At 36.2% G+C, this 22,814-nt stretch overlaps 3 protein-coding genes across 3 annotated transcripts; 2 read left to right on the top strand and 1 right to left on the bottom strand.

The window, feature by feature from the left end:
- The first annotated feature begins 128 nt into the window (after positions 1 to 128).
- LOC124637044 lies at positions 129 to 2,688 on the top strand. The gene is made up of 4 exons (XM_047173362.1): positions 129 to 278; positions 905 to 1,392; positions 1,763 to 1,873; positions 2,497 to 2,688. The coding sequence occupies exons 1-4, from the start codon at positions 171 to 173 to the stop codon at positions 2,675 to 2,677; spliced, it is 888 nt and encodes a 295-aa protein (XP_047029318.1). The 5' UTR covers positions 129 to 170; the 3' UTR covers positions 2,678 to 2,688.
- A 2,359-nt stretch (positions 2,689 to 5,047) lies between these two features.
- On the top strand, positions 5,048 to 7,233 carry LOC124637147. The gene is made up of 8 exons (XM_047173495.1): positions 5,048 to 5,103; positions 5,327 to 5,512; positions 5,659 to 5,721; positions 5,808 to 5,876; positions 6,070 to 6,195; positions 6,318 to 6,480; positions 6,559 to 6,636; positions 6,754 to 7,233. The coding sequence occupies exons 2-8, from the start codon at positions 5,417 to 5,419 to the stop codon at positions 7,005 to 7,007; spliced, it is 849 nt and encodes a 282-aa protein (XP_047029451.1). The 5' UTR covers positions 5,048 to 5,103; positions 5,327 to 5,416; the 3' UTR covers positions 7,008 to 7,233.
- Positions 7,234 to 11,703: 4,470 nt separating this feature from the next.
- Positions 11,704 to 21,411, bottom strand: LOC124637203. Its single transcript, XM_047173561.1, has 4 exons — positions 21,265 to 21,411; positions 16,988 to 17,235; positions 12,732 to 12,848; positions 11,704 to 11,866 (listed from the first exon to the last, which is right to left on the bottom strand). Exons 1-4 carry the CDS (start codon positions 21,409 to 21,411, stop codon positions 11,704 to 11,706), a joined length of 675 nt encoding a protein of 224 aa, XP_047029517.1.
- Between the last annotated feature and the right edge of the window lie 1,403 nt (positions 21,412 to 22,814).

The raw sequence follows: 22,814 nt of genomic DNA, 5'->3' as shown, positions 1-22,814 counted from the left end.
AGCAAGCATCTGGGCCGTTCGGTAAAGGCCAAATCACTGGGAAAACATAACGGTTCATTAGTCAGACACTGCCGTAGGCTCTGTGTAAACATTCTAACATTTTATCTTATACAGTATTTACACTCCGACGGTGCCGGTGCTCTGAATCGACGTAAAAACGAAATACTACCATGTTGCTTGCTTTAATTTTGTTCAATTTGCTTTGGGTGTTTGGAGCCGACGCGGGAAGGCACCGCCGGTACCTCGTCTACCCTGACGGTGGCCCGGCCAGAGCACAGGTATTCCCCCTGTCTTATTAGAACAAATCCATGTAAATTTACATAGCGTACCTGATTTAACTTGAGCAAATGATGTTTTCTTTGCACAATGGATAGGGCTTAACGAAGCAGTGTCTTTTTTGTTCGTGAATTTAAATGCAATTAAGCTTCTGTCTGCCTTTTGAAGCGTGCGATGAGAGTTTTTGTTTTATATTTTGTTTTTGTTTCTCATGGTCATGTTTTGTCTTTTCCTTGAAAGTGAAAACATTGTTTGGGTTCAATTTCCCTTTATTTCAAAAATAAGATGGAAATGTTGAGCGGACAGTGTAAATTATGCATACCGAATTTCGGTTTGGGTAAGATTTCAATACTCTAAAGATGCACTCCAATTATTTAAATTACTGTTTACAAAGTCTAATCTTATTGCATTAGATATTTACTTGGTTTCGAAAGGGTTTCAAATTATCAAATAATGAACGTGTTCATAGACAATTTTTCAAAGTATTTTATGAGTATTCGTGTCTCCTACATAAATCAAAGCACCGTTACTATAAAAAATTCCTACTGTCGAACAATGTCCTAATTTACTTGACCTGATCTAACATGTAAATTGATTCTAACCACGTGCAACTTTCTTTAAATTTCAGTTCATCATCGGTCTCGGTGTTCCAGTAGATCTGAAAGAGCAATCAGTGACCGTAGGCACAGTAATAAAATTCCAATATGATTTGCCTACAAACAGTACTGAATATACAAGCAGGATCTACGGTTTCGCCGAAACTGTCTCCAGAGACATGGATGAGGACACTCCGACGAAAGACGTCTCAAACGAAATAGATTCAGATGATTCGAGACAATTGAGTGAGACAGAAGATGCTGTAACTGACAGACCTGAGGGAGACAACGATACGTTAGTCGATGTCACTTTTGATGAGAATAGAAGAAAGAGGTCTTTAGTTTACTCTGAGGGTGGCGTATTAATTACTGATAGTACGACTGTTAAAAATGAAATGTCCTTAGAAGATGCTATTAAAAGACAAGAAATGATTGACCAGAATGCTATTGAAGAAGAAGAGGAACCGCAAAGGATGAATCGTTGGGACTTCTATAAAGTCATCGAACGTATGGTTGAAAGGTAATCTCCCATTGTTTAATATTCTTGCAACAATAGCGAAAGATTTGCGCTGTTGTTAACCTCAATATTTAAAACATAAAATAATCACTCTTGTTCGAGTTAAAATACACAGCTATGAAAACTTGAAAAGAATAACAAAGAATCAAAGCGTAAACTTTATGTTTCAAACACAACGAGCAAAAATAAAAGCTGGAGAACCAACGCTTAGTTCGCTCACAAATAAAAGGAAAGGAGCAAAAAATAATATCCTTTAACACACAAAAATAAAACTTAAATCAAAACATCATTTAGTCCAAGTCGTTTATAAAGAGTTAACAAGAATCGCTATGAAGGTATAATATTTTATTAAGGTTGGCCATTGAAACTTCAGGTACGGGTATTCAGGGCGTCCGTGCTTGCTTCGAACAATCTGCGAGGCTGCCGAGGTACCATTCACCCATGAAAACGGCTTGCTCGGCGAAATTGGACATATACTATTCACGTAAGTCACTAACGTTATGAAAGGATTTGGTACTGCTTTATTTATGAATGATATATCATTCATTCGGGTGGAGTTGACGGGTTAAGATTGGAGCTTTTTGGTCAAGGAAAATCGTTTAATCTGGCGTTGTACGTTGTATTCGGGAATTTTTATTTGAAGGGTGTGTAAATGAGGCGCGCCTTGGAAATGGCGTTCTCATTTTTAATGCTTCATATTTTTTATAGCTTCGTATTAAGATTTTCTATGTTTGAGACGTTTTAATATTTCATATTTGATTTTCATTATTAGCTTTTTTAATAAGTTAATGTATTTTTAGCTACCTCAAAGAATCCATACACAATTGATTATTAATATACTTACATGTTATATGAGATCTGTCTGCCATTGTATACTGAGAATAAGAATTGGCGACTATAGATATTTTTACCAACTATTGCGTATTCACAATGATCTCTGTTGAACCATATCGACACGCTGTATTTTTTTGTAGTAACTTGAACTATTATAGCCTTTTTTGTCCGACTACAAGCCACAAGTATGTATCTTCTAACTTCCCACTTTCATCGTAGGTAAAGAAAGAATGATGATTACTATCCCAACTCACCATTAACTATCCATTTCAGGCCATCAACAACAAAGGACACTCTATCCCACCACACGGACAACGAGTACCATGCTGCGGAGAGACTGGGAAGAGAGACGGGAGTTAGCTGCGAGGATCTGTTCCCGGAGTGTGAGGGTTCCATACTGGAAACCTTCACTCATATTGGAGAAGAGACGCTGCATAAGTTTGGGTTCTTGTAGAGAGTAGCGTGGGGAGGATAAGGGTCAATTCCCATTGAAAGAGCAGCGGCCGGCAGCGGCCGTAAGAGCACGGACAATGTAAGAGCGCGGCGCGGCGCGGCCCAGCGCGACGCCGCGCGGCCCGCCGCGCTCGCGTTCAATCACTTGCATTTACGGCCGCTGCCGGCCGCTGCCGGCCGCTGCTCTTTCAGTGGGGATTGACCCTAAGGGAAGAGGAAGCGGTTTGCGATTGTGCGTTCCGCTTAAGTTAGCATGCGTTTTAAAGAGTAGAGCAAAAATAATATTTTATTGGATGGTTATAAAAAAGATAAATGATTAAAGATGTTCCATTGCGAGCTATATTAGCAATAGTTACTGTCAGCGGTTTCACCTGCGTCTCTTGGGGATTACTAAAGTGGCAGATAGTATAAACCTGAAAAAGGACATTTTTGTATTTTTGGAACAAATTTTTGTATGGCAGCAAGAAGTTTGAAACACTAAGTACTGCTAATACAATTTTAAGTTAAGGAACCTAAAATAAAATGATAATGTAGTAGAACCGTAGAACGTTACCATACAAATTAAATGTATAAATTCGATTTTATATAAAACGAAATATAATACTTTCAAATGTCGACCTAAAATAATGCTTGACAGTTGGAATATTAATGTAATGTAAATTAGTCTATAATTAATTTATTTTTGAAATAAAATAAAGAAAATAAGGTGTTTTACTTAGTACTTAGTCTATTAAATTATTTAAATTATCAGCGATGTTATGCTATTTTTATATACCAAACCTTTTTAAGAGGGTGCTGAATTATTCAGAAACATGTTAATTATAAAAATAATGCAAGATGACAGAATGGTACCCAAGTTTTTTAGTACTTTAAAAGATTTTTATTAAAATGGAAGGACCTAACTCTATGCAAATCATGAAAAATAAAATATATCACCATTATCTAGTAGATATTACATTTGATTGATGATGCTTGCTGTATACATTTTCACTATTTCAGATTCTCATTGATAAGTCTGTAAGATCTACATAACATGTATTACTCATAAAAATCTGCACTTCATGCCTTAAAAACAACAATAACCAGAAATGTACACCCGAAAAAACATTGATTACCTATTATCAAGGTTTATCGAGCTTTTCAGTACTGGGATTCTATAAAACTCGATCAACAACTCGCATTTCACTTCGATTCGTAATGTCATTTCATACTTTAGGGGAGGTAGGGGAGGGATGGGCACTTTTTCACAATTTATTGCATAAAAAATCAGATTTTACAGATCATTATCAACTTTTATTGCCATTTCTTATATTCGGCTAGATATAATGAAAGAGCTTTCCTAAAAATTACAATCAGTTTCAACATTACGAGATATTTAAACGGTTTTATTTAGCTCACCCCGTTTGTTTTATTATTTATTCTTGGATCAAATTTAGTAATTCAAATTTCACCCTCTTCCTGTCAACCGATTGGTCTGAAATTTTGTATACACCTTTAATTAAATCCAATATGGCCGCCGGCACAAAATGGCACAGCCCCCTCAATATGGGTATCAAATGAAAGGGCTACACAAGTAGAATACTGTCAGCAACCCCAGCGGGGCGCAACAGGGCCAAGGCCTGCCTGCACGTCGATTCTATAAAATTCGAACAACAACTCGCATTTCACTTCGCTATTCACTCTCACTTCGCATTCGATTCAGAACGACCTTGATTTTGCATTCTGTAAACATCACCTAATCACTTGCGAAGTGAAGTGAGCTCGACATCGACCAATGCTGTGCTAGTGACTTCCCCACTCGACAAAATGTCAACTGAGATTAATCAGTTTTTAATTTTATCAGTTTTGACACAGAATTTTAGCTAAATATGATGTTTTAGTTATAATTTGTTATTGTAAGGAATTTGAGGCAGCTTTTAAGTATAAAATAAACAGAAATCTCTAAATTCGTGCTGTGAATATAATCTATGCTTACCCTACGAAAAAAAATACTGACAGCGCCAATACCATTATTAATCTGTGGACAATATTTTCTTCTCTTCTGTCATAGAGGAAAGTAATATATCGGGTATCTTCTGTCTTCATATTGTGTTTAAGCTTGTTTGTTTTCGCCGGTTTTCGCCGTAATTGTGATAAAATCATGAAGTAATTTTATATTTCTTGTTATAAAGTTAAAAATAATATTAATTAAAGAAGTGTTTATTTTATTAATCCAACAATAATTTCAGTCCAAATGACAGGTCGTCTCACCCTTCGTCGGCTCAGGTTGAAACTCTGGTTGAGTTTATGGAGCAAAACCCTGGCCTGGCGAAGGGTTTCGTGAGAACGCAAAATGCCAGAGAGCGAAGTCGAAGCCAGTGGGAGGAATTAGCCGTGCGCTTAAACAGTATAGGTGGCACCATCAAAACCCACAAACAGTGGACCAAGGTTAGCAGTATTTTTTTTTGCAGCAGTATGTTAGAACCACTTCACATTCCTTAAAGCAAACCACTTATGCGATAGCCGATAGTCTTGGTTTCAAGTGTGTTCCTTGAATTCATAAATATTTTATTTTGATTTTATGTAATCTTTTTCAATTTTTGACCAAGAATATTGTGGAAATGGAGACAACTAATTTTCTTTTTAATTTTAAATAAATGTTTGATTGTAGTATTGGACTGACAAAAAAAGCGCCATTAAAAAAAAAGTTGCAGCACGCTCTGCTGCTAGGCGTAGGACTGGTGGTGGGGTGGAGGACGAAATGATGCTAACTGAGGTTGAGGAAAGGATTGTTGCTTTGTGTGGTGGTGAAAGCTTTTCCACAGGAGATGCACATTTAGGCATTCAGCCGTTTCCGGTAAGAAATTCAGAAATGCAATTGGTAAGTAATACTAGAAACACTCTGCAAGGTTTGCTGTCGTTTTTACAGCACCCATTTTTTTGTGGATTAGACCCTTTTTAGTGTTAAGTGAATTTTATATTAAATTTACCTTCCTGTTTCAGGAAAATGATACGCCGTCTCCATCACCCGAAGCACAACCTATATACAATACTAATGATGACAACGTAAGATATTTTTTAATTCATAATTTTATGGAATTCATTATTTTACACTCTTATCTAGCATTTTTTTTTATGTTAACTTATTATAGATTAATGTACCACAACAACAGCAGAGTCAGGCACGGCCTACTGAGGAATCAGCAGCTATTGTATTTTATGTAAGCTATTTTGTACTAAATATGTCTGTATATGATGTGTCTAGATTATATTCTATTAGTATCTATAAATATTGAAATTCATTTTATTATTACCAATATAATTGAAATAGTAATTCATCCTTGTAATAACCCTAATAATATTATAATCTTAATTTTATCCCACAAGGAAGATACCATTTTATCCAATTTACAGGATTCCGCCCTGATTGAGGACAGTCCAGCACCTCGAAATTACAGACCACCAGCTAGTGCAATTTCGAGAAAACTGTTTGCTTCCTCATCCAGCTCCATTGTTGGAACTAGCCAAAGCATTTTACGGGTATGTATCTATCTCTGAAATTCTAAGTGCTTTAATATTATTTACTGTGTCACTTGGAATTGTCGATATTTAATTTCAATATTAGGAAGTGGGCCTTTTTAAGATTGTTTCTGTTGTTTCAGAATAACCAGTTAGACAACACTCCTCCTCCAAATCCTCATGTTTATCATCCCAGCCTGTCCCCTCCAACTGTAACACTTTCCCATACGCCCACACCTTCACCTTCACGCCGTGGTTCCACCCCAGTAGCCTCCCCAGTCATTCCAAGAACTGCGGCTTCATCATGTAGGTAAAAAATACATTTAAACAGCATTCTCTACCATTAGATCGAGAATTTTAAAATGTAAATATTTATCTTTTTAGTTTCACGTCACACAGCTTCAGTGGCTTCACCTTCTCGGCGCTCTAGGACAGTTCGTGGTAGTCGAGGTGGTTCTGTGTGTAAGTACAAACTAAAAATAACCATCAAAACAATTTTTGAGACAAATCACAACGAAAGGCAGCTATTTATTTAAGAGTTTTTATTAACGCATGTAGTAATAGGTGTTCTCTTTTCAGCACGTCACACGTCTTCAGTTGCTGCTCTTCCACCATCACAACGGCGAACGGAATTCTCCTCCATGACTGAGAGATTCCTGAGGTTGGAAGAACAGCAGCTGGAGATACAAAGATTGAATACGCAGATCATGCAGTCCTTTCTGGAGAGGAGTGCAGAGAGGGACAGAATTTTTGCTGAAGCTGTAGCTGCAGTCGGTCAAGGGCTGCAAGCATTGGCACAGGCCGTCAACAGAGATAGGAATTCTCCTCCATGACTGAGAGATTCCTGAGGTTGGAAGAACAGCAGCTGGAGATACAAAGATTGAATACGCAGATCATGCAGTCCTTTCTGGAGAGGAGTGCAGAGAGGGACAGAATTTTTAGATTAAAGTTTTCTCAAAAGGGATTCAGCGTTTGGCTTCGGCCTAAACTAAACTTCGAGGTCCTAAACTAGGTAAATTGTTATAGGTGGTTGAACAATAAATAAGCTAATTTACATAAGTTTATTTTTTTATTTTTTTCAATCAAAACAAAATAAACATCAGCTAAGATTATTGAAAGAATATTTAAAATTGGTCCAGTAGTTTTTGAGTTTATCCATTACAACCAAACAAACAAAGTTTTCCTCTTTATAATATTAGTATAGATACATATTGTCACACCCAGACCACGGCCAACAAGCATGCTCATCACACAAATGTCGACCGAACCGGGAATCGAACCCAAGACCTCTGGTTCAGCAATCCGGCATAGTTAATTGTGGCTGACTTAGTAATTTAGAAGCCAACATACATTTTTGGGCCGAATAATGATAATAAAAAGAAGTCTATTTAATTAGCACCCATTAATTATGACGTGAACGCCAAAGCCCATTCACGAAGTTTCGCCTTCGTAATTGACCTAAAGCTAAATCGGCGTTGGATGGTAAATCTCTAGTTTGCCTCCTTGTTGCTTCAGCAATTATTTCAAGCTCTTCTACTCTTTCTTCCTCGGAAATAGAGATTGCCGGAATTCCCGCGCGATTGCACATGTTGTGCAAAACACAACATGCAATTACTATTTTTGCAACTACATCTGGATGGTAGTCGAGTACTCTGTGTACTAATAAGCACCTAAATCGTCCTTTTAGGAGGCCTATTGTTCTCTCAACTGAGTTGCGAGCAGTTGAATGACGCTTATTGTAATAAGCTTCAGGGGAATTCTCTTCAGCGCCACTAATTGGCGTCATGAGGTAGGCACGCTGAGCATATCCTGAATCACCTGAAAAAAAAATAACTATGTAGTTTTTATACTTAGTAATTAGGCTTATATTCTGAAGCAGGGTCAGGAAAGGATCTACTTACCGAGCAAAACTACTTCTTCACCAGCATTTGTTAATGCCTCTAAATGGTCTTTGATAGCACTATAATTAAAAATGAAGCTATCGTGAGTAGCTCCTCCATATGTGGGATCCACGTGTAAAATATTTAAATCTGCATCTGTTATCTGAAAAAGAAATAAATTACAATGACTCTATTATACCTAATTATAATTGATTACAACATTGAAATCCATTTTACCAATTGCACATTTCTTGCATGGTAGCCTTTGCGGCAGTAAAACCGTTCTTCGTTCTCTGCTGGTCTCTTCATTGCCACCAGAGTGCCATCAATACAGCCTATGGTGGCTGGAAACCCAAACCTTTTGTAGAACCTGTAATTTACAATAATCACTAACATGATCAACTTTAAAAATAAAAGGGTCAGTTTAATTATAATAATATTAAAATTATATTATATCTAGGTACTAACCTTTCTTTTAAAATTTGCCTTTCTTGCTGATTTTGAGGAAACCTTATATATTTTTTTACTACGGCCGGATTGTTCAGAGCTTCCACTACTTCATTTATGCAACGAGATGCAGACGGTTGCGATAAATAAGTTCTGATGCCCTCTTTAATAACCTTCTGGTAACTGCCACTAGCCAAGAATGATAAAGTACATAGTATCTGTGAAACAATAAATCAATAAAAAATGTAATACCTACTTTATCTGGATTTAGTGAAAACAAAATTGAGACCAATTTGGTTATTTTCATGCTTAAGAGAATACCAATATTATAACTGAAGTACAGAGGCTTTTGAAAACATATCAGCTGGCGGGGAAACCACATAAAGGGAATACTCCTTATTAAGAACTAATGGCCTTACTACAAAAACTTTAAACCCTGTTTTACACTTGTCTAATAAAATTTTGGCTGCAAAATGAACTATATGTCAACGTCATAATTTGACATTTTTTTAGACAAGGCATAAACTGACGTTTAAAAGTTTTTGTGGTAAGACGGTAAGTGTTTTTCTTATTATTGTGTGCTTGATTACAATTTTTCAACTATAAACTGTGTCAATACTTACTTTTACACGAGTTGTAAGTCCTTTGCCTCGACGTTTTGTGGGCTTTATCAGGGGCAGTAAATCAGACTCCAGTTGGTCAATTAGCTCCTTTGACAATCTATATATGCTCACATAGTCATCATCGCGAGTTAATAAAGGTAAACTACGAATTCTAGCAGATTGTTGACGCTTTTCTAAATTATCTAAAGCATGAGCTTCTTCTAATAAAGATTTAAGCAAAAACATTCTAGCCATCGTTAAATGTAGGCACTTAATCACTTTAAAACACTTAGAACTTTATTTAAACACTATTTTAAATATAATAGTCTCTAGATCAAGTTGGCAACGGTACCTGAAACAAGATTCTATAAAGGATTTTTCGCGCAGATTTATAACCTCACAAATTTTCACTGACGAAGAAAAGCCTCCCTACCATAGAGAGCATTGGACACTTTTGACTTAGTTTATGAAAAAAAAATCGGTAAAAAAACTTTTAAGTTAAACGATTTTATCTTATGTGCACTGAAAACTAGAAAATAAAAAATAGTTACTTACCTGTCAACCTACGTAGGTGGTCCCGGTCATATTAGACTAAAATAAAAACGTGGGGCCCATTAACTATTGCTGTAGTACTCTCTTCTAAAGGTATAATAGGTGTGGATTGCATCGACTTACTATAATTGTAACTGGAGATTTTGACAATCAATAATTAATAATAGAAAATACACATACCTTTCATTAGTTTTCTCTTTATAACGATCCGAAACCGCAACAAAATATTTAAGTACTTTTACGAGTGTTTGTTCTTGACAACTCACAGAAATGACAGATAGTCTATGGATGAACACCGTTACCAGTCGGTAACGTAAACTACCCAATTAAAAAAAAACAAAACTATGATCAGAAATCAGAATAAAAGGACCCCCCTTTTATTCTGATTTGATCATGTCTCCCAACTGCCCATCTCTCCCCTACCTCCCCTATAGATAGACAGATTTTGACAAATCTGTCAAAATCTCGACTTTGATTTAGTTCAACTTGTCAACACGCTCGATAGTGAAGCGCTAGTGTAGTTTGACAATGTCAATCACGAAACTTTAAGGTAGAATTCCGTGGGTCGCGATTGTCGCAGCCGCGCGCGACAAAAGTCAACCTATGAAAATGTATGGCACCGCTGCCGAGGGCTGCGACAGTCGCGCGCGGACGACGAATTTCGTGAGCCGCTCGCGGCCGTACGCTTCTCAACATGGTCTAGCGCTTAATAACATCTATAGAATTTTAGTAAAACCAGAATTAAATTTTTGACAATGCCGCGAGCAGCTTACGAAATTCGTCGGCCGCGCGCGACTGTCACGGGCCTCGACAACGGTGCCATACATTTTCAAAGGTTGACTATTGTCGCGTCCACGGAATTCTACCTTTAGATCGAAGTCGAAGTGAGAGTGATGTCGAAGTGAGTTGTGATATTTTATAGAATCGACATGCAGTACTGTTAAAATTTTAACCACCAAACAGTGATTCCATTCCAAATTCTGTACATAAGATAACAATAGCTCCAAAATAGTATAAAAAGATACTTGCAACCCTTAATATTCCACTCTAAGTTGACTTTTGTGAATAGCGTGGGACGAAATACGGGTAATGCACTCTATTTTGTGGGTGATTCATGTGCTGTTTCCGAAAATAACATAAAAATCTACACCCTGGATACCTAGGTACTGTACAAGGGTTCACTTTTATGAAAATGAATACGCGTTCATTTTTGCCCTGTACGTCTAGACTGAGTGTTGGGCAGGCGGATATTTTTATCTTTGATATATTTCGATGGTGTGTTTCTATAGTTAATAATAAATTGTAAGGTAGCTTAAATGTGACTAACGGCCAGTTTCTTCATCAAAAGTTAAAGTTAAAGTTATGGCTAAAGTAAAAGTAACGGTCAAATTCGTTTTGTCAAGGCTAAAGTGACAGCAAAACTAATAGAAACATTGAATTTGACCGTTACTTTTACTTTAGACATTACTGTAGCCATAACTTTAACTTTAACTTTTGATGAAGAAACTGGCCGTTAGTAGTAAAACTAAAGAATAATATTTAACATAGCTGTAAACTATTAAAATAAATTCGTCAATTCAAAAGTATAAAAGTTTTATTAGTTTTATTGGTCAATCATACATTTTTTATTAGCATGTTCATATTTTTTTTGACATTCATAAAAAAGTGATGTATAAGGGAAGCTGAAATGTAACCAATTACATGTGACTATTTCTAAATTGATACATGCCAGCAGTAGAATGGCGTTGATGCGTACAAATTTTTTGTATGCGAACAAAATGTGCGTGAACAATTATAGTGGACTCTCGCCATTAGGTTTAGTAAATACAAGGTATATTTTTACCCCATTTGTAACACAATACAATGTTTGTAGTATACGGTACCAACCCTACTTGTTGTTAAGTTCAAGGTATGTTCTTCAATAAAAAAACAGTTCAAGTGGTAAAGGACTAAATACTAAGCGACAGCAGCATGGTGGTGTCATGACGTAGTTTTCAACACTGTTATTATTTCCACAATAAGTTTAATACACAACAGTCTTTATTAAATTAAGATCGATTGTGTAACTTAGTGAATACATCTATAAAGGAGAGTTCACATCCCCGGTATAACTTCGTGCAGTCTTCGTGTTTCTCTCCGTCGGTGTACGCCTTTATGTAAGGGTAAGTTTCGTCCTTTTCAGTAAGGTTGTGGATGCCATCGTTTTTGGGACTGAAATATAAAGAAACATAATTAAGAACGTTGTTTAATAATTCACTGAAAACATCGGAATATTTTCTTTTGCTTGGCTTGGCTTTTGCTAGGCATAACTATATGTCGAGGAAACTATACAACCATAAGTTATGCACACACAGACTCAGTCAGATGTTTATCATTAGGTGAAGAATTCAAACATGTAATAAAGGTACTCTACTTCCTGCGTATGTAATCTTTGTAAATGTTATATTGACTTACGGTTGAGTAGGTACAACACTTTTTTATGTAACTATTGATTGAATATTTGACAGCCTTGCAGGTAGATACTGAATTTGAAAGTATCCCGGTGTGTCTTTAATATACCAGTATTACCTATATTTTCAAACCACTTACATACAACTCAAGCGTTAAGAATGTCTAACCCGATACAGATTTAGCATCGCAACCTCACAAACTCCACTTAGCGACAAGTGAGTTGTGCGAGCTAGCACGCTAGTGTGTGCTCATATAATTGTCGCCTAAACTACTTACTAATGATCGGAAACTAGTTGAGTTGCACTTGTCAATCGTGACGTAACTCTGAAGGGATGATTTGAATCTGGTTATTGACTTCTTGGGGAATTCGATTTTTATAAATAAAGATGACAGACTACATGGACAATGGGATGATGTACTTTCTCTTTGTTTGGAGCACTTCATGCTTTTTTCGAATGATCATGCACCCTGTTTAAATTACCGAGGCACACCATTATACAAAAACATAACAGTATTCAATTTGTTCCGAAGATACTCGTAACACTCACAGGGTTCCCTATATCATCTTAACTCGCTACCAAATAATATATTGTTAGGAAACAAAATGTAACCACAAGATACTTACTTTAATACAAACGTTGCCATTTCATGGAGCAGATCCTCTTCATCATCAGAGTGAAGAGGTTCAGCTCCAAGTTGGCATAGGGTCTGCAGAACACAGGACCTGCCATTGTGACCAAACCTGGAAACAATATGAAAAATAACGTAAATTAATACTTAATAAAAAGTGATTAGTTTATTTCGCCTTGTGCCTCAGTAAGGACTTGGAAATATACAAAATACAAAAATACAAAATATTTATTTCTTCAATAAGTAGTTTACAATCAGTATGTGATTGGAGCCTACTTTTAAGCAAATATCTAAACGTACTGGCGGTCTTTCTTGGGGAACTATAGAAGTTTCAATAATATGTTAATGTTAAACAAGCAGTTCTCAAATCATGGATGTGTCTTAATCGCTCCATGTATAACTTAATCCATACAGAAAATGTATCCAATACTTAGCAGTGGCTATAATATGGTCATAGTTGCTAGAAGACAATACCCATCGGTCTTCCCCAAAACTTCAGACCTGATGACTATATGAACGTAAAGGGATATGCGATTGATCCGATAGGAACTCCGATTTATCCACATCCCAGAAAAGACGGATTAAAATATTCACACCGACAAAATAAATATACCCGATGTTTATTAAAATAGCTTCGCACCAGTAAACAGTAATAAATAACGAATTTTGACATTCACAAAATTGGTATTGACGAAAGCAATTTATGTGAAAATTGCTTCCGTAAGCAACCTAGTGGCGGAGTGAAATAAATCATGATTTCGATATCTTGCTACCGATCGGTTATCCGTGAATAAACACACGGACATACTGTCACATAGATACGCAATGCCTTAGAAACACAAAGTTTTTGGAACATTATACAAACTAAGAAATCCAAAAAGAAAAACCGGGTGTTCTTATTGCACCGTTCAAAACCTCTAATAAATGCTATAAATAGACATCGCAAATACGCATTTTGTTAATATTGTCATAGCTCAAATTAACATCCAATAAAATTGTATTAGTTCACAATTAAATTCGTAATAAACAGTTATTTTAATTGAAACTAATTAATATATCAAACAATGCAATCTATTGTCACCTTTGTCAAATTGCTTTTGTCAGTAACAAAAAGTTAGCAGTAATTTATATAAAATTGAGCCATGCAAATTATTTTGTAATAGGTACAACATTGTGTGTATAATTAAATGTAGATGTTGTGTTTCTATGATAATTTCACTTAAAAAATAATACTTGTTTAGATGGTGGGGTGTCGTGTTCAGATATAAGTAAATATAGGTACCTACTATTACTTGTGAAAATCCGGAAAACCCAAAATTGTGTTAATCAATTTAGAGCAAAGTGATATTCATGTAAACAAAAGTGTAAGAAAAAAATATTTTAGAGCCTTGTCTTGCTGTGTCATGCTGAATTTTACAAATTTTAAATTGGCAAACAATCCGAAAGGATTAGCGATGTGATAAAAGGTAGGAACTGTAAAACTAGACTACCTGCCGCTAGCTGTTTTATCTGTGTACTATCGGAACTATAACATGTATAAATAACAAGTAGGTAGCTTATAGACTACCTTAATTAATAAGCTATCAAATACTGAAAGATTTTTTCCAATCGGTCCAACAGTTTATGAGATAAGCACGTTCAAGCAAACATAGTAGTTATAGGTACCTACTTTCTATAAACTTTATACTTATTCCGTGTGTGTGAAGAAGTTCCCATGGGACGCGCATAAAACTGCTTGTGGAAGCTAGTTTTTTTTTAATAAATTTAAATTTTTGTGTCGTGACTGAAAGACGTCATGGCAAAGGTCAGTGTACAGTAAGACGAAAAAGCGATAATTCGTCTCACAAATCAGACCGCGCTTAACAAGTGCGATTAGAGCGTGGTGAACTAGTTAGGATTCACACTTATTTCTATATTGAAATCACTTACAAGCTACGTGATGGCTTGAAAACTGTTTTACGGTTATTGTCACAACTTTATATTCTAGTTAAGTCACTTTTCATCTTTAACCGTCTAACTTCCTAGCTTGGCGCCCAACTACGAACCGATCTCGGTAAACCTATGTTGGCGATGAAATTTTTAATACTGTCTAAGCAGTTATTGACTATTTTTTATTGAAATAAATTATTAATTATTATATAGGGATAATCCTCGGATTTGTGTCACCATTTTATTAAAGTTGTCTCAAAAGGGCTTCAGCGTGTTGGCTTCGGCTCAACGTTCGCCTTCCAAAAAATCGGGACTCTATAGTCCCGTGGTCTGTTAGAGAAATACAAAATAAAATAATATAGAGTATATATACCTGATAATGTCTGTGCCCAGCAGTGAGACTGTCGAAAGGCTGATAATAATGATATGATAATACTGCATTAACAGCCTTTGAGATCATATATAGTTAATTTTAAAAGAAAGAGATAACCTAATTCAGTTACACCGTCATTCCCAACTTAGTAGAAAGGGCAGGAGCCTTGTGGTTACATATGTAGTTTAATACGTTGAACTATCGCGGTTAACCCGATCCTTATGCAAACATAATTTACGGCCGAGGTTAACGTCAGTAATGTGCAACACATCGTTAGTAGAATATGTATTGGTTGGCTGCTGTTACTTGAACTAAGTTCTAGCACCTAGAGTTATGATTATAATTGCTTTTGGATTATTGATTCTGGGAGACGGAGTTAAGCTGTGTCATTTATTTTGATCGCTTGATGATTCAGGTTAGGAGCCTCTTGAGGTTCGTCAGTAACAACTATAAAACTGAAAGACCACTTTTCAAACGAAGAAAGTTGTTTAAGGTTTCATCATCAGGCAATAATGGCTTTACTTGATACTTGATAATAATTCCATAATCCCATAAATTGTTCTTTGTTATAGTTACATTCATTATCAACGATACCTATTTTAAGAACTTACCCCCTTACTTGTAAAAATCACTAATCACTTTTTTTTTTTTTTTTCCGACGTTAAAAATCATCAAATGACCCCTCCCGCTGTGGGTTAGCAGCGGTGAGGGAGTGTCAGACTCTTACTGACTAAAAACCGTCGTGTTCCGTCATAGGCCTTTTATGTACCAGGGCCGCGGTATCTCTTTCGAACAACCCGCAGCCCCGGCAGGCCTTGGCCCTGCTGGGCCTCGCTGGGGTTGCTGACATCTCTTTGAGGAGCGCGTGGAACAACGCGCGCCGTCGACACGGGTCTGTCGTCTAAGCAGACAGAGGGACGATGAGCCACCCGAACTCACCGCCCACAGACCCACGCCTACGGTGCCCGGGAGTCATCTCGCGACACCCGGCGCCCATGGTGTCTACCTGGTCCAGCGCGGCGGCCGGGATGAGAGGTGCGAACTCTCTGGCGTTCCGCCTCCTCCTTCTCGAGCATGACCGCTTCGCAGAAGGAGGCGACGGCATCCCATTCCCTCTCGCCCCGGACCATGGCCTGAACCAGGGCCGGACGCGAGAGGTCGCCGCCGACTAATCACCTTCTAAGCAACATTTTAACTAATCACTACTTAAGGTCTTAAGTAGTTGGTCTTTTGATGATTTTACGTCGATAAAAAAAAAAAAAAAAAAAAAAAAAGGTCTTAAGTAGTGATTAAATGTTAGTTAAGACATGATTAAGCAACGTTTATAAGTAAGAATTTTCTTAAACAGCCCTTAAGTATTACTTATTATTTAATTCACGATTATAAGTAAGGCTGTAAATTGATACTCTGACAAAGTCATACTGCATTTTGCCAAATTAAGAAGCAGCAACTCTACTAAGAAAGAGTGAGACTTCTTAACACTTGACTACGTCTACCTATCTCTCGTTTTTATAACAAAGAATATTGCAGTCCAACAGTGGGGCACATTATAACCTGATTAGTATTCATATTCTCGCAAACTCACAATTAGCCAGGACCACAGCTGACGTCTAATGAACACGTTAAGTAGTAATTAGCTCAGTAGTTAGCGTCCCACGTTACTCAGATGTACCAGGGTAGCATGACGCGTAAAGAGAGTGCAGTACTTAATAGATTATGCATTTACATTGTTTGGTGTGTAAGCTAATTCTTGAGGTTACACGGTATTAATATTAAGAGGTAGTTTTCGCGCGGTTTGACTCGATCCCATAACAGGTCTAACAAGACTGCAAAGTCACAACTTCCGAATCTATAACATCGCAATGTATTCGATCCTTGAACCGAAAGAAAACGATTTTAAAAATGATCTAGAACATAGCTCTAAAGAGGAATATCGTGTACGAACTTACCCATCTAAAACAGACTCCACATGTTTATAGAAATGATAAAGTCTTGCATCATCCTGATAATTCCCATTTTTATCTTCTCTGATCCCTGCTTCTCGTTTCTTCCTTGCAGTACCAACATAGCCAGAGTTAGCTTCTAATATATCTATGGGTATTTGGGTTCGATTCCACGGCAGTTGGAAATTCGCTTGAAATGCGTAGTTCACGTTGATGTGTTTCGCTGCACTTGGAAAGCCGAAGCCAGCGTTAAACTGGAAAATAATAAATCAATTTAGAGTCACATTCATAATACAAATAAACTGTAGGGCCGGCTGACACATCTTTGGCAGTCGTTACGGGTAGTTTAGAAACTACATAGAACTTCTATGTAGTTAGACTGGTCACCAACAACCAACCCAACAATTGGGTTGTGGAGGTTAGATAGGCAGTCGCTGCTTGTAAAACACTGGTAGGCAGCTCTATCTGGTAAGAATGGGAGCCGACTTCAATATAGTTGTGAAAAAGGCTATGCAGATTCCAAAATCACTGATATTTAGGTTTTGAACTGAACAAGTTAATATTGATTTCACATCGGTGATATCACGCCTTTACCTAAGTAACTTTTTCACCCACATTACTTCCAAGTAAGATTACCTCTAAACAGTATATATTAAGATGCGGCCAATGATTTGAAAAATCAAATTAATCTTCCTTAAACACCAACGCGGATAGGTCCTTATTTTTACTGAGAACCACATGATTGGATTATACTGGTATATTTCGTTGCAAATGGAGCCTTAACTGAGTTACCTTGTCGCCCCCTTTGCCGATAAAAGGACCCTTTTCCCTCTGAGTATATTAAAAGCTTAAACATCCAACATTTTCTAGAACATAACGTATTTTAGCTATCATATGTTTTTTGTATGCCTGTGTCGTTCTAAAGGATGAGAGCTGTAATTCTCATTTGCATTTTTCTCTTACAATAATAGGCATTTTAAAAATGGGTTTTGAATGCAGGAACATGACCGAAAAATTTCCAAACAACAACAAAGCTTGATTTTCTATGGCAACCATGATCATTATTAAAGAGATGATTTTGCTGAGACGATTTTGACACATTTTCTTATTTGGATTAAATAGCTCTCATGAAATCAAATTGCGAGTACCCGTAGGTACACTGACTAGAAAGGCAACTTTTTTTTAAAGGAAATCTTATATTTATGTTGGTCTGTTACCAGTTAAATACCTGATCTTTGTTATGCGCGCACTACTATTCATCTTCCTACAGATTTATGAGCCCAACCAAACTATCGTCCGACTGAAAGTTTGCAATGTGCGGGTACTCTAAGGGAACATTCCTATTGAGTATGATATACTCTTAACATAATTTCAAGCTCACCAATGATTCTGATAACATTATAACGGAAATATCCGTGGAGCGTTCCAATAAATAATCACGAGGTATTGAGTAGAGATAACATGCTGTATTATTATATACTCGTCTCAAGGACAATATAACCTACATCGCTATGGTTTCCGTTACACGTGTGTCTTTTATGTATTGAAATGAAGAAAAGTTTATAGTAAAACTGTGCTTTAATTAAATGTGGATAAGGTTCACATTGCTGCAATTTGGTAAAAGTGGCTCCATAATAAATAAGCTTGATTTAAAAAGGGTTATGTATACAGATGGAAAGTGCTAGGAGCTTACTCTAGGCTTCCTGAATAGGAGAAGTGATTTTCAGGACGAATGTTTTAATCATGGATCAATAATTAATATCCCCAACAATCAATCACTAAATTGACGAACGACAAATGTACTTATCCTGGTTAGTTTATATCCTAAAGTAAATACCAAAAAAAAAAAAAAACTGAGCAAAACCGTCATCAAAAGACATTACTAACGGTAATCCAAAAATATCCGGCTTAAATACTTTTACAGTTACAGCTAAATCTCTATAAACACATACCTGTAGAGTTGTACTATTTGGCCATAACAGCTGTCTTTTTCCCCTGTGCAATATCCCACCATGGTCCAAGTCCTTCCCAAGACCAGAGTATACTAGGGTAAGATGTATGGTGAGAGTAAAAAAAAACTTTTTGGAAATCATGATGCTAAGGTGCGTGCGCGCAGTTAAATGACATGAGTTGCCGAATTTTTTAAAGTGCCGTAATACGTTAAGTGATGGTAATCGTTTAGGATATCCGATGGAAATTGATGGAGTTAACGCAGATGCTGAATGTGGGTTGAGAAAAAAAAAACGGATGTTGTATTTTTTTTTTTCAGTTTTTGCGCCGGTTTTGCGGGTTTGTTGTGGGTCTTTGTGAGTGTTTTTATTTTTCTTTAAGTAAATAATTTAAAATGAAGGCCTGGGACAAGTAATGATATTCATAATCCGACGACCCTATTTCTATAATCCTAGATTGTAATAAAAAGTATTAATCAGTAACTTACAACTTATTTACCTAACGGCTTTGCACCCTTTATAAGCTTGGGACTAACTTGGGTTTGTTTGATTGCCTCTTAGATTTTTTATAAGAACAAGATATTTGCAGTTTTTTAACCGTTATACAGAAAACTTGCTTGTCTAGGAAATCTATATTGAATTGAAAAATTGTGGTTTCTGTCTTTTCAGTTCTTTTATTAAGATGATTAAAATAAAATCCTGCATGCCATCCAGCCTGTTGTATATAAGTAATAGGTGATTAAGATGTGTTTTACTTTTTTAAGTAATACTTTTGACATTCATTGAATCAGATGTACTACAATTACAGTACCTTCAGGGGTAAGGAGTTTAGTTTATAAGTGAATCTTTCCGTTAATTTAAAATTATGGGAGACCACTGTTGGTCCACTTATTGGCTTTCAAACCAGATATAAACCATTTTGAGGATAAGAAATTATCAATGTCACCTATAGTCATGACGGTTCAGACACTAGGACACGCACCGCCTATTCCGCGGATGTAAGCGGATTTTTTCGCGGATTTGAACGGATATCCTAGAAGTTAAAACAACAAGAGATCCACTTTACCGCCAAACGGCGCGGAATGACCTTAAGGTCGGACATCAGATTTTTGTATCTAAATTAAAGGATTCTTCAAGCAATGCTGTTAGTGAGCAGTATGTTACTGGAAATTAGTACTGTCTAAACTTGCAGGTATACTTAAACATAACAATCATTTGTTTTGCTTAGGTAAGGTAGTTTTCTGACTTTAATCCTGTGAGGATGAGGAAGAAGTGTTAATTTGATAAGCCCAATTTCAATGACAAGTTTTTAATTTAAAAAATGTACTGATACAGTAGCTAAAAAGTGGAAGCTGCTACACTAAACTAGATTAAACAGGTTCGTCTGTTTCTCTGAACATATGACGACATTATATTGTAAGCGCGAATTTAGTGGATACAATTTATTATAGTCATTCATATCCAAATCTGATCATCAAAATTACATCTAGCATTTACCTCTAGGCGTTATTAGGACCTAGTGTATATAGATAGGTACTTGTAATAAAATTCTGACTTTTGATTTGATATGATTTAGACGCGATTACCCGGGCTGTACCTATTTATAGTGTTTCGAGGTATTGAGAGTGTTGATTTAAGAGTTAAGAGATTGTGTATGTGCGTAAAAGTGGGTAAGATCATCATCCCAACCAGGCTTCCAGTCTAACCAGATTCAGTTGAGAACCAGTATTATGTGAGTGGGTAAGTGATGGAAAAATGTATTTTTTATTGATTTATGTTGAATACGGATACCATTATGTAAGAAACTTAACTAATTTCAGTTAGGCTGAGAAAATCTATTAAAAAAGATAAGAAAAGCATAAGCAGAATTTTTGAAACTCTCTTTTTTAAGTAAGATGTGTTTAAGTTAGTAATCGTAATTCTTCTTCGTATCCTTTATTTCTAACTCAAACAAATGAATGTCCTAAAAACTAAATTAATGTCTAACTGGGAAACTTGGTTCTCGTTTTAGTATTATAATTCGGGGCTTTATCTGGTACCTGGTTTAACCGATAAGCAAAAAAAGTAAGTATACTAAGTATAAGTATACTTAGTGGTATTTCATTAAAAAATGTGAAATAACTAACATTTTATATTGAAAATTGTTAAGCGGTTAAAAAAACACTTTTAATCCAAGTCGAGTGTGTTTTGTCTTTGATAATTATACTTATACTTTAAGCTTGACAGTCATTTTGTAAAGAAATAAATATGTTGGCAGAAAACATAGGCCTTGCTAATTAATTGACTCCAGAACATAATATAGTAGTTGGTAACTAGAATTTTAACATCACATACCTGCAAAACAGAGCTATTCAAATACAGCAATTGCAATTGTCGTCGATCCCTATGCATAATTTCACTGGGCTTGATTCCTTCGGCGATTACATTGAAGTCTAGTGATGTGACCGTTATAAATATTGATATAATTGCTTTGGAAAGCATCGTGCTTGTGCAGCGTGTCAAACTGTACTAAGACAATAGAAGTTTCAAAGATACGTATTACGTACGATAGGTGACAGTTAAGGAAATGCTAAACATTTTTAACTAGTCAGGAGTTTTTGAATTTGTGGTTGGGAATCGTGATTTTTGGTTTTATTTTGTTAGTAGTTACCTGATTTGGATGTAACGTAATTTGGTTCAGAGGTTATTGGAATATGGCTTTTTGTAAAGTTTTTACTTTATAAGCCATGGGTCCGGTCTATGGCTTATAAAGTAAAAACTTTTATAAGCCATGGACCGGACAATTATGGTAAAGTCTTGATGTGGTTATATCAGAATAAAAATCCCTTCCTAATATGATCATATAAGATGAAGTATCTACATAGGTACATTTTTTTTAATACTTTCATTATTTCTTAAAATATCTGTTTACTATTTGAAAATAAAATACCAAAATAATATTTCAATTTATTTTCCTTTATTTGCTAAATCATAAAATAAAATTAGTATTAATATTTTTTTTTAAATCTCCATTCCTCAATCCAGATAGCAAGCAATCGCTACTCTTACACGTAATACGTCAATTTTAAGGTTTTGTCTCGTGACCAACTATTGGATAAACATATTAGTGTACCGAGTGTACTAGTGGGCGGAGTCATGTGACTAAAAGATTTAAACTAAAGACGTGTGCAGGGTTGCGGTACTTTTCATAAACCTTTCGTTTTTGGGTGGGAATTTTCGTCATTGTTTTTGGTACACGTTAAAATAAGTCATTTGAGGAACATGTATTGGATATATACAATGACGTAAATAGATTTTTACACCCGGTTCTAGTTTCTAATTTTGACCAAAATCTTTTTGGTCTTGGTCGTGATGCGACTAGCGCCTGACAAAAACTGGCAGTCTTATTTTGGGAACTGGAAATACAATACTTTTCGCACTCAAATACTATAGAACCCAATTATAAAAGTTCTTAGCGGTTTATAGTCGTACTCTTTTCCATCCATTAATCGCATCGCATGCTTTAAAGATCTAGAAGGGATACTGTTAGGGCCAGAGATTGCCAGCGCAGCAGTTTGCAAGATTGAGGAAGTAGACGATAATATAGTGGAACACCGTAAAGAAATCGGATTTTCATGGACTTAAATGTATTGATGATTTCCCTAATAATAAAATTTTCAATTTACCAAAATACACCAGTAAGCATGACTAAGCATTTTCTCAAAAAAGGTGTAAACCAAACTCAACCCGGATCAACCAACACCTACTTTACAGTGTGAACACGATCTTATAAGTCCGGGTACACACAGCGGGTGCAATGACACCTTTTCGAAATGACAGCATTGATAAGCAGTGGGCACGCGTGAACTGACTACTCGCGTTCTGATTGGCTGTTGAAAATTAAA

Source organism: Helicoverpa zea, chromosome 15 (assembly GCF_022581195.2).
Source record: "Helicoverpa zea isolate HzStark_Cry1AcR chromosome 15, ilHelZeax1.1, whole genome shotgun sequence".
In the NCBI taxonomy this organism is placed as follows: Eukaryota; Metazoa; Arthropoda; class Insecta; order Lepidoptera; family Noctuidae; genus Helicoverpa; species Helicoverpa zea.
Note: the sequence above shows the minus strand (reverse complement) of the source record. Positions and strands in the feature narration are given on the sequence as shown.